Source organism: Apostichopus japonicus, chromosome 4 (assembly GCF_037975245.1).
Source record: "Apostichopus japonicus isolate 1M-3 chromosome 4, ASM3797524v1, whole genome shotgun sequence".
In the NCBI taxonomy this organism is placed as follows: domain Eukaryota; kingdom Metazoa; phylum Echinodermata; class Holothuroidea; order Aspidochirotida; family Stichopodidae; genus Apostichopus; species Apostichopus japonicus.
Genome location: NC_092564.1, coordinates 5,854,542 through 5,867,603, shown reverse-complemented (window position 1 = coordinate 5,867,603; position 13,062 = coordinate 5,854,542). Strand labels below are relative to the sequence as shown.

The 13,062-nt window shown below is 38.4% G+C and overlaps 2 protein-coding genes across 2 annotated transcripts in view; one reads left to right on the top strand and one right to left on the bottom strand.

Moving 5' to 3' along the window:
• Window positions 1-13,062, bottom strand: part of LOC139966273 (uncharacterized) — a 262,794-nt gene that overhangs the window by 170,540 nt on the left and 79,192 nt on the right. The gene's annotated exons all lie outside the window — the stretch shown is intronic.
• Window positions 18-11,368, top strand: LOC139966264 (T-complex protein 1 subunit epsilon-like). The gene is made up of 11 exons (XM_071969116.1): window positions 18-225; window positions 2,098-2,158; window positions 3,314-3,478; window positions 4,495-4,693; window positions 5,716-5,908; window positions 6,288-6,437; window positions 6,589-6,708; window positions 7,516-7,701; window positions 8,916-9,053; window positions 10,216-10,396; window positions 10,694-11,368. Exons 1-11 carry the CDS (start codon window positions 121-123, stop codon window positions 10,801-10,803), a joined length of 1,608 nt encoding a protein of 535 aa, XP_071825217.1. The 5' UTR covers window positions 18-120; the 3' UTR covers window positions 10,804-11,368.

Below are 13,062 nucleotides of genomic sequence, written 5' to 3'. Positions count from 1 at the left end.
CTGTACATCTGAACATAACGAACGAGGTGCTGCGTTACCTGTCAGACATAGTATTCTACCCATCTAAAATCCACCGACATCTTATCGGATCTTTCATCTTTTCAACAATTTCTTAAAAGGATGGCTTCTACAGGCTCCCTTGCCTTTGATGAGTACGGGAGACCGTTCATCATCATTAAGGATCAAGAATCAAAACAACGATTAACTGGTATAGATGCCCAAAAGGTTTGTTGCATTGCCAATACCATGTGGATTACATCTTTGTATAGAAAGATCTAGAATTCGCCAATACTATGCTGTTTGTAACACACTAGCTGCCAACGTTAGGCCTAATGTTATTTAATGCACTGTATTGGGTGTCTAGTCGTTGCATTAAAGATACGACAGGACTTAGATTGTTGCTTGCCAAAGCATGACTTCCCGTTTAAATGCCCTTTTGATAATATACGGAACACACTATTCTATATTATATTCTGTAAAGATAAGCCTTGGCTAACGTTAGTCCAGTGCTAATGACAAGTCAAATGTTATGTTAGGCGTAACACCCCGAAGCTCAGCCACTGGAGTCTCAATACAACCTTGTTTTTCAGCAACTTCATTCACCATGGCTGCACTGCAGTGATAAAAAATGTCACACCTTTTTCCTCCCTCAGTGCTTGAGCATTTTTGGATTCATTGTTACAAGCTAACATTAACAACAGAAGGTAGGCCTAGGAAGTAGGATAGTGTGTTCATTTGCTAACATGGAAAACGAGAAAAACTTTTCGTGTCAAATGAGCAATACACAAGAGGTGGCAAAACGTATCTTGATTGATTGGTGAGGGCATTTTCCCAAACAACATTGGCTGTGCCGCATACATTGATTGAGCCAAATCTTGTGTATTTTTTATGACATGTTTGCTGTCCAATACACTGATTTTGGCAAAGAATTTTCAGATTCTCACTCAAACCACAAGTCATCTATAGGTGATAGTATCTTTGCGGAGCTGCTAAGTTTTGAATCTGTGAAAGATTGGCTGTAGGAACAGTTGCAGTTACTAGTTGAAGTAACAGTGGATTTTTTGCACATACTTATGCAGGTAATGGGGACAACTTTTAGAAAAATCAGGAGTTGAGACCCAATTGAGCAGAGTAGTTTCTAAATTCTGAGCTAGAGTCACGGTACTCGCCCAAGCATAGCTGTAATGCTTTCTGGTCACTTCGCCCAACTGCCATATCGCCCAACCAGCATGGTCGTTTCGCCCAACCAGCATGGTCATTTCGCTCAACCTTGTTGGTCATTTCGACCAACCATTTTTTTTACTGATATTCAGTCAGAATAAGATCACTTTTTCTATTTCACTAGTTCAATTTGATTTATCAAGTCTGCCAGGCGTTAATCAAGGGTATTGTTCACAGCAGTAATCTAATGTTATACAAACAAAGGAGAATTGGTCTCCATAAAAACCTATCAAACCTAACCCCTAAAACACTGATCCACCCTACCAACTGTAACCACGACTTCAAGTTTCCTTAATATAAACTTATATAGTTAACAATTCCCGAACGTTTCCTTATTTAAATTGACCAAACCCATAGAAGTATCCCCGTCCTTTATATATTGAAGTATAATATTTAATCAATGTTGGTTGGGCGAAATGACCAACAAGGTTGGGCAAAATGGTAAGGTTGGGCGAAATGGTTGTTGGGCGAAGTGACCAGTTTCTGCTGTAATCATGAGTAGCTATTGCAATATAGGAGTAATTGTAGAATACCCTGCAACTTTGAAGCAACACCCTTTAAAGAGGTTGGCTACTGAGTCTGTATAGCAAAAAGCTTGAAAAAGGAGTCTAGTAGTACGCAGAAAAATGCCAAAAATAAGTTCATTGGATTGTGCTGTTGTGGCTACACCTTCAGGACGGTTAATTTTTTTTGCCATTCCTTTTATGAACGATCCATCATTACATTATTATAAATATAACTAGGTTTTTAATTATTACTAATGTATTCAATGTGGCTACACCGTCCACACCATCATGAGTCCAACAGTGTAGCCAGTTACAGATTAATACAAAGAAATCACATATCAATAAAGTTCTTTTCATTCTTCTTTTGCAGTCTCATATTCTAGCTGCCAAGGCTGTTTCAAGTACTCTGAAAACATCATTAGGACCAAATGGTAATCTTTTTACTGAATATCATTAATACAGGGAAATATCATTCGTTTGTTAAGACATTACAGAGCCCCCTGAAAAGATTCTCCTTGGAACTAGCCTTAGGTGACCAAACACAGATTCTGATGAATGATATGATAATATGCCCCTGCTTAAGTGCCATGAATTTACTACTAGAGTTAAGTTTTAATTTTGATATTGGTATCACACAGATCTGCCTGGTGCAAAATGACATTGGCATGGTCTAGGGGTCATTGTGATGGTCTAGGGGACATTGTTATGGTTTCAGGGACATTGTCATGGTCTAGGGACAAAGGCATGGTCTAGGGTACATTTTTATGTTTATTTCTACACATTTTTTTACACAGCTAGATTGCATAGACACATTAGGTTTAATATATCGTACCTCCCCCCCCCCAGCTTGTTTTGAGGTCAAATGTTTATTTCCCTCAATTTAGGCAAGCCTGTATGCATAACGCTAATTTCATATCAAATCACCAGATTTTGGAGTATGTTGTAGTTCGACATCTTTGAAAAATGATGGAAGTTCAAATGGGTGATTATGCCAAGATTTTAAGCATTGGTCTTGTACAACACTTGAGTTCCTGCTTTACATTGATGATATTATCTTGTACCATATAGAACGACATTGTGATGACAGTACAGGATCAATCCCTCTCTCCTCCCCTCCCCTGCCAACCTCCCTTCCCACCTCCCCTCCCACCTCCTATATAAGAAATGGTATACACTACTTTATTTGTTATTTATTGGACCAATTTGATGCAGAACTATACAGGATCTCTTGTTGACTCCCAGTGATCTTCAAGACCATTAGCTCTGCTAAAGTAAATCCATCTCTTGAAAACCATTGTGTTGCCTTTACCCATGGGCAGAACATACTGATACAATTGATACATGTCTGAAATTTCATCAAATCACCAGATTTTGGAGTATGTTGTAGTTCGACCTCTTTGAAAAATTCCCAAATTTATTGGGAACACCATGCAATAAGCATATTCTGTTGAACTTGTCTGTTTCTGGTTTAATTCATGTAATTAAAGACTTAACTATATATTGTTCACTTGATGAGTAAATAACTTCTAGGTTGAGTTCATTTTACATGGCCCTTATGCTGAACCAATTTTATCGTGTTTTACCAGGATTGGACAAAATGATGGTCAGCCCGGATGGGGAAGTTACTGTTACAAATGATGGTGCTACAATTCTGGCTCAGATGGATGTGGAACATCAGATTGCAAAGTTAATGGTGCAGCTGTCCAAGTCACAAGATGATGAGATTGGTGATGGCACCACTGGTGTTGTCGGTAAGCTACCCAATATCCATAATGTGAAGTTTTCTGCAATTTTTTCAAAGTTTCACCTCAGTAGTGGTTTACACCTAAATACCCTGCCTCATTATCTGAGTAGCTGTCTCTCTCAGTTTTTTTGAATCACAAGTTTGACTAAGTGAAGCTTCGTCAGTGATTCTTCATTAGTGATTCATAAAGCTGCTTGAAACTGATGTTATGTTTAGTATTTAGTATTTGTTCCATTGTCACCTGTAGCCATCCAGCTATGCAAATCTGCTTATGCAAATTAAGGTCTGCATAATATTTACGTTACCTTCCAAGTTGCAACAAGTCAGTGGAGAGACTTTGTTTCTTTATTGCTTGTATCAAGTCTAAAATATGGGACATGTATAGGCCTTTTCATAGATAACCAAATTATGGTCATATTATTAAAAATTTGCTTAGCACTATATCGGATATGGAGGAAATGATAACCATTTGTACTAGTTGTTTCGTTTCATAAAACTTACGTAAAAATAATATTTCAATCACATTTCCTCCTTCAGTAAATATCGAGTGATCCATCGTCATCAGATTTCATAAATTGGTTGACTTTCTGGTGGTTCATTTTTGCATAGAAAAGAATTTCTTGCTAGCGTCTAATATGGCTATGCAAGACCAGACACTATGCTATATTAATGATACACTTTGAACTACTTTCAAGAGACATCTTCATCTTTCTAATGGAGATGTCTCAGTAGGGATTGTGCAACAAACGTTGAAGAATATATATATGTATGTCAGTATCTTCATTCATAAAGAGTAATGGGTAATAATGGCATGTTAAGTACATTACTTTGCAGATGGTGGTCACTTCCTGTCACATACGAAATGATATCATGAATTATCATGGCATGGTCGACATTCTACAACCTAGTTTTTCTTTACTGCCAATTCATAGTATACACAACATTATCTCAAGTACAAATCTATTTGTATGGCAGAAGGAGGTGGACTAAAAGGTTGACAATTTTGTTTCTTTTCCTCATCAGTTTTGGCCGGTGCTCTTCTGGAACAAGCTGAGAACCTCTTGGATAGAGGTATCCACCCAATCAGAATTGCCGATGGCTACGATTTGGCATCCAGGATAGCCATCCAGAAACTGGACGAAATCGCAGATGATTTCAACTTCACCAAGGACAATTTGGAGCCTCTCATAGAAACAGCTATGACAACACTTAGTTCTAAAATGTAAGTTAGATAATGAATTAAGATGAGTCTTCCTAGGAAAACACTTTTATAAATTAAGTTAAGATATGGTGATGATGAACAGGGCGGTGACCGGTATTAATGTTTACATTAAACTTGAAAAATATGTACAACATTATAAAAGATTGATATGGCTGTATCTCAAGTCAGACTGCAGTGAAGTTTAAACTGCTTGTCAAGCCCTGGCTTGTGCCAAGGATTCCTGAAGCTTTTGGTTGTCCTATATGCCGAAATGCATGGTAATATCTGTGACCTGTATGTAAAATTATGTTGTAGTGTGAGAAAGGCTAGCTGGAAACATGGTAATAGGTCAGTGTACACCATGTTGTCTTGTTTCATTGGCAGAACTATCAGGATCTCTTGTTGAATCCCAGTGATCTTCAAGACCATTAGCTCTGCTAAAGTAAATCCATCTCTTGAAAACCATTGTGTTGCCGTTTACCCCATGGGCAAAACATACTGATACAAGTGATACATGTCTGAAATTTCTTGAATGGTAGACTTGAAGGAAAAAGTTTTGATAAAGTAAAGGAAAGAATATGAATATGGGAGGTCCATATTTTATTCACATTGAATGTGCATTTGATATTGTCTAACAATGTAGTGAAAGTATTGCTTGTTTTACTACTTCACATTTTTTACTCTAACTTCGGACTAGAATTCGAGTCTTTTGATAGGTGCTATAATGTTGCAAGTTTTTATTAAAGACATTGAACACTAAGAACTTTACCAACCTGTGTTCATTAATTGTCTAAGTCGATTTATGAACAGATCTGATAGCTTCCCAATAGAATCATTAGTGAAGTGTGCAACTAATGTCTCAACTGGTAACCATCTTAAAGTTCTTTGGTAGTGGCTCTCAAAAGAAATTATATTTTGCCAACCAGTTGAGCCAAAAACAAATGACAATTTTACATTTTTAATGACAATACGTATTTCAATTATTGCCAAGAGTTCCTAGGTTTGTGTATTCACTGGAAGATTATCATATATTCTTCTCCCAGCATCAATCGTTGCCAGCGTAAAATGGCCGAGATCGCTGTAGATGCTATTATTGCAGTAGCTGATTTAGAAAGGAGAGATGTAGACTTTGAATTGATCAAAGTAGAAGGAAAGGTCGGAGGTCAGCTGGAAGAAACCATGCTCGTAAGAGGCGTGATTGTCGACAAGGATTTCAGTCATCCTCAGATGCCAAAGGTGAGAACTTCAAATTCCAAGTCAGTTTCCTGTTTAAGGTTTTTAGAGGGATTTTTATCTGAATGTGGCAGTTTAATGGAAAATCCTTTTTTTTTGCAAACGAAATGGTGTATGACCCACTGGGTTACATGATTCGCACATACTGTGCCTTCTTGCTGACATCACCACAGAAGAGATTGTTGATAGGGAATGTGCCATGCAGGGAGCGTTTGATAGCCTGCAATTGGTAAAATACAAGAATTGCACTTGTGAATTATCTGTTCCAGTTCCAAACAACTAAGATTTGGTTAATGAAAGTAACAATTAATGTGTGTTGTGGATAGACCATGATCCATTTTGATGTACAAATCACACTTTTCTTTCCTATGCTCTATCATAGGAAATTAAAGATGCCAGATTAGCCATCTTGACATGTCCGTTTGAACCGCCCAAGCCCAAGACCACTCACAAGCTCGATGTGAAGTCTGTAGAGGATTATAAGAAGCTCAGGGAATACGAAAAGAATAAATTCACAGAAATGGTGAAGCAGGTGAGATTACAGAGGAATTGTCAAAAAAAAAATACAAATGACTTAAATTGTGAAAGCACATTTGATGTATCTTCACTTGGAATTATAATGGGATATATTTGGTTTTGACTTTATTGGTGGTGACTTTCTGAATTTTCTTTTTTCTTCTCAGGTGAAGGCCACAGGAGCTAACTTGGCCATCTGCCAGTGGGGATTTGATGATGAGGCAAACCACCTTTTACTACAGAATGAACTTCCAGCCATTAGATGGGTTGGAGGACCTGAAATAGAGGTCAGTATATCTTAGCTTTTGAAAGGCAAGAATGCAGAAGTCAAAAAGGTTTCAGCAACATATCTTTAAAGTTATTTGAGGTTTTTTTTTGTCTCAGCTTGCAGTTTAGTTTTCCCATCTATAACTGTCCTCATGACAAGATAGTTGTCATATTAATTTCAAAGTGATATGTAATGTAAGCTGTTTAAACTGGTACGTACCATTTTAGTTGTTGCACTGAGGCTATACGTTGAGGCTAAGCTATGAAAAGTTTGTTACATTAGTAAATCTATGTTCCATTTTAGTGGAGGAATTTTTGTAAAGTCACACCCAGATCAAATAGTAAGCAGAGTTCAGTGACTTGTTTCACACATACCAGCCTTGGTTTAAGACTTGCACTACATGTAAATGCGGGTAAGAAGGGTTTATTTCCTTGAGAAATGCATTCTTAAGTTGAGACCTTTGTATGTTACAGTGTAATTTTTGCAGAGCTATCAGGATCTCTTGTTGACTCCCAGTGAGCTTCAGGACCATTAGCTCTGCTAAAGTAAATCCATCTCTTGAAAACCATTGTGTTGCCCTTACCCCATGGGCAAAACATACTGATACAATTGATACATGTATTAATTATTATTTCATTATTTTGCTGCACCCTCATTTTGAGGAGATTTTGGTGTTGTTGGCATTGCTGTGCTTGAAATGAGTAACCATAGTTCGTTAATAAGAATATGCTAATTCCATTGTCTTACTGTTTTTCTGTTCAGATATTCTTCGTAACAGCATCACTTTGTTATTTCGTAACCTCAACTTGAATTATTTTCTTATCAGTTAATTGCAATTGCCACGGGTGGAAGAATTGTGCCACGCTTTCAAGAGTTGACCACCGACAAACTAGGCAAAGCAGGTATTGTGAGGGAGCTGTCCTTCGGAACCACTAGAGATAAGATGCTGGTCATTGAGGAGTGCTCCAACGCTCGAGCTGTCACCATCTTCATCAGGGGTGGAAATAAAATGGTGAGCAAGAGTTCCATTTATCTCTGCAGTTAGGAAGGTTGTATCATCCCTTCATGATGCAGTAATATGTGTAGAGTTGAAATGAGTTTTTCCTTTTTGGAATTATTTGTAGTTTTTGCACAAGACAGAAGGCATAAAACTTAGTAAATTGCCAGAGGTATTATTTAGATCCGATATCCAACCATTCATAACAAGTGTAGGAATGCAATAGTAAAACACAACTAGTCAAGTAAATAGCCAGTTCTGTCATCATATTTGATTGGTTGCTTAAAATGCATGTTTCTGACAGTACAGGTATTAGTTCATAGCCAGAGATACAAGGGAACCACATACAGTGTTTCTAACATAATACAGGGATGCAAATTTCATGTGATCACACTAGTTGATACATCATTTGAAGGGTTTGGAAGAAATGATGGAAGTTCAAATGGGTGGATTGTGCCAAGATTTTTAAGCATTGGTTTGGTACAACACCTGAGATCCTGCATTACATTGATGATATTATCTTGTGCCATATAGAAAGACATTTTGATGACGGTACAGGATCAATCCCTCTTTCCTCCCCTCCCCCTGCCCACCTCCCATCCCACCTCCTAGATAGGAAATGGTATACACTACTTCATTTGTTATTTCTTGGACCAGTTTGATGCAGAACTATACAGGATCTCTTGTTGACTCCCAGTGAGCTTCAAGACCATTAGCTCTGCTAAAGTAAATCCATCTCTTGAAAACCATTGTGTTGCCTTTACCCCATGGGCAGAACATACTGATACAATTGAAACATGTCTGAAATTTTCATAACCATTCATAACACCAAAATAACGCAGCATGTTGTGCTATTGCAACAACATGGCACCATCGTACATGTTCTCTAAATGTTGATCAATCATTTCCAACATTCATAACTCTAAACAACACAGCATGTTGTGCTGTTGCAACAACATGGCACTATGGTACACGTTCTCTATTATTGATCAATCATTTCTAATCGGCTATGACTTTAGGGCAAGGCATTGCAATGAACAATGGCCAACTGCACTTAGTTGAAACATACTAGATTACCAAGGGGTTTATTCCGTTCATATCTGGACCCAGATGTGTATAGATAGATGAGGTTTTAATGTACATGTGTTATTGTATTTGATATGAAACGGTTGGTACTTGAATCTTATCAAGTATTCTCATTCTTCACATATTTTGTTCCCTTTCTGTAGATCATAGAAGAGGCCAAGCGCAGTCTACACGATGCCCTGTGTGTAATTCGTAACTTAGTGAAAGATCATCGAGTAGTGTATGGTGGAGGCGCAGCAGAAACAGCGTGCTCTTTAGCTGTTAGTCAGGAGGCCGACAAGGTAAGGGAGATAGAAGTGTAGGAATGCAATAGTAAAACACAACTAGACAAGTCAATAGCCAGTTCTGTCATCATATTTGATTGGTTGCTTAAAATGCATGTTTCTGACAGTACAGGTATTAGTTCACAGCCACAGATACAAGCTGGTTACCACATACAGTGTGTCAAACCATAAACACAGGGATGCAAATTGCATGTGATCACAGCAATCAAAACCAAAGGAAATGCTCTTTCAACAATTGCAATGCTTTTGAGGTATACCCTAGGTTGATACAGTATTTGAAGGTTTCGGAAGAAATGATGAAAGTTCAAATGGGTGGACTGTGCCAAGAGTTTAAGCATTGGTTTTGTACAACACATGAGATCCTGCATTACATTGATGATATTATCTTGTGCCATATAGAAGGACATTGTGATGAAGGTACAGGATCAATCCCTCTCTCCTCTTCTCCCACCTCCCGTTCCCACCTCCCCTTCCCACCTTCCCTTCCATTCCCACCTCCCCTCCCACCTCCTATATAGGAAATGGTATACACTACTTCATTTGTTATTTCTTGGACCAGTTTGATGCAGAACTATACAGGATCTCTTGTTGACTCCCAGTGATCTTCAAGACCATTAGCTCTGCTAAAGTAAATCCATCTCTTGAAAACCATTGTGTTGCCTTTACCCCATGGGCAGAACATACTGATACAATTGATACATTTCTGAAATTTTCTCATTGTTAGCAATGAAATCCTGGAAAGATTTCACAAGAGGGGAGGACATGGTAGTTCTGATTAAGGAGTGCTGTACAGTTGCAATTGCAGCAGTGTGATGAGGATAGGCTAATTGCCTTCTTTGAGTTGAAATCAATGTAGCGATGTGATTTTCCATTGCCCTAGTCCAGTTTGTAGTTCAACCTTCTCCAAAAATTACCACCGTCCTTGCATGTTTAGAGCATCTTGTAATAAGGATACTGTGAAAATTTCAGTTGCATTGCTTCAAAGTCTTCCAGATATATGACCATTTTGAAATTTGTCTGCCAAGTAGCATTTTCTTGTATTTGACACAGAATGACCCTATTACAAACAGCCCCCGGAAATTGTTGGTATATTTGCGTGTCTGGCGATAAAACAATTTGCAGCTGTTTTAAGTTTGACTCTTACTGTCTCCCTCCACAGGTCTCAACCATCGAACAGTACGCTATGAGGGCGTTCGCCGACGCCCTTGAGTGCATTCCTATGGCTCTGGCAGAGAACAGTGGCTTGAGCTCAATCAGAACCCTAGCAGATGTCAAATCTAGACAGTTGAAGGAAGGCAACCCTAGGCTGGGAATTGATTGCTTAAATAAAGGAACAAATGGTAAGTGTTCGGCTTAGTTTGAATCGGGGTAAAAGTGAAACAGGATTTTTATGTAGGAGTTTTATTATACTTTAAATGGTCCTCCAGTTTCTAGTGGAAGTCAAAATTGTAGTACGAATCCTGAACATATGATGCGAATTGTATGTTTATAGTTTGTAGACAATTGATAGACCACTATACTATTGTAATGATTGTTTATACTCCCAGCTGATAGATGACTATACTATTGTAATGATTGTTTTTACTCCAGCTTGATGGTATTATTATTATTCACTCTACTTCTTTTTCTTCTTCCAGACATGAGGGAACAGCACGTAGTTGAAACCCTGATCGGCAAGAAGCAACAGGTTAATCTGGCCACACAGCTTGTCCGGATGATACTCAAAATAGACGATGTCAGATCATAGATGGTCATCTCTTCTTCTTCCTTTCTTTGTGGTCGTTATTTGTGAACTTGTGCCGTGTTTAGGAAGTTGCCACCGTGGTTGGGGCGGGGCTGTTGCAGAGTTTGAATTCTGACGATAGTCATCACCGTCAAACGGATCGTTGTCGTTTAGAAGTATTAATCATCAAAAGATGGCTTGAAGCAGTGGTCTGTGTCTGTCTAGTGACATTCTTTTGTGTGGCAGACACTGAGTAAGAAATACAATGTTTCTTTGTTGGTTGCTTGAATGTCAATAACAGCTTCAGAATGTGGAGGAATGTTAGTCTGCTTAACCCATAGATTAACAATGGTATGATGTATATTAAATTCATACTACAGAGTTAGGTTAGACAAGTTGGCAGTCATTTATCGAGTTGTTTTAATCTGCTATGAAAGAGAAAAGAAATGGCGCATCTTTGCATCCACGTAAACTGAAGGTAGTGTCTAGAGGGGGGCAGTGTCATGTTCTGCAAATTTGCCTCAATGTCTATAAATTGTCTGAAAGTCGCGACTCTCTCTTAGTCTGCTCATGGAATGCAAACAAAAATCAGTACGAAAAATATATAAAAAAAGCAGACAGCTTTTTATAGTGTAAAAAGCTGTTGAAACCTAATATAGAGGCTGGATGGTGAATGGTTAAATCCATTGTTTTGGTTAGCATGGAAAGTATTTGTAAGTGTAGTTGATGAGTGACTGCAGAGTAGCAGGGAAGATAACAATGCATACAATACATATACCCTTCTGATGTGCACACAAAGTGAAACTAGGACGAAAATTTCTGCTTTAAATGTTAGCATTATACTGACTTGGAAAGGGGCTTTTCAAATATGTCCTTGAGAAGTTTCCTTTCCAGGAAGTTTCTTGTCATGTAGCAAGCTAAAGCATAACTGTCTAATGCTATATCCAGTCTGTTGTTAGCGAAGTTACTTGGACCAACTTTGCTGTCCAGGGGACTCTAGACAATGTCGATTTTGTACGAGAGGTGACCAGCAAACTTTGTGAAAGATTTACCCTGTGCAGTGAACCTTAGACAATTGAGTTTTCTTTTGCAGTGACTCTGTCTAGGGTAGAGAGAACTGCCCTAGGGAGGGCTACATATTTATTAATCATTCAAGTGCAGTGCCGAGAGGTTTAAAGGCATTGAAGACTTGACCCAAACCGCGTGCCGCCCTCTGACAAAAAGTTAACTTTCCGTTGCTTGCAAGTGAAGTTTTCTTCTGGTCGCTACAATATGCAGACAGTAATGAAACGTGATACCTAGTTATCTTTTATCTGGAGCTGAGGTCAGGGAGTTCCATAACAACTCCCTGCTGAGATGTGGGTAATGACTGTAGCTACATGTATTGACTGTACCATTGTGTCTAAGTACTGACAGTAGCAAGCTGTGTGTGTATTTTTTGGGATCGATGGTGGTGTCTAACACTTCTGTTACACCTCATTTGAAACTAGGTCAGATTAATGGCATCAGATGTTTCTTTGTGCGCGAGTCTTCACCATTTAATTATTAAGTCCAGCATAGGTATACAGTGAAGACCACTCATCAACCTTTAACCAAGATCACACAAAGTATCTGTTCTCGTGGAAGGGGGAGGGGTGGTACATTCACTTTGACGTAACACTGTCATGATCACATGGGTGCAGTCTCAATGTATTGGATAAAAGTGGATCAGGATGTTTGGGTTTTTCATGACCATATCTTGGTTGAATTTTCTTTGAAAGTTGCATTCATCATCCTTGATAAGGGGTGTTAGGTTTTTTGAAGAAAAACACTGGGTTTACAAGCATATGTCCTTTATAATAGAAACCTTTTGTTGATTAGGAATGTGATTGTGGCGCTTTCATGTTGATTACTAAATAAATGTCTGAGAGGTCATTCCTTATTTCTCATAATATCACACTATTTTGAGGGCATACTTGTCCCCAGCAAGTGTATTGTCTCTAAGAGTAATGAAGCTTTCTAAGTTTTTGTATGCAAATATGCCTGAATTAAATTTCAGAACAAGATACTACTTCAGTTGTCAGATATTGGTTCTCTCTGTAGCTTGTGGGATCTTGTACATTATCACCTTATCATGCAGTAAGATCCAGGTCTCCTAGTGCCATTTTACCTCCTCATCCCCTTTCTCATCCTCGAAGAATGAATCACTTTCACAAGATTTAATTTTCGGTGGGTGTCTTCAGTTGATATGTATGTATTTTAGATCCTCCCGCAAGCAGGAACTGGCGAAGAAGCCATCATTTG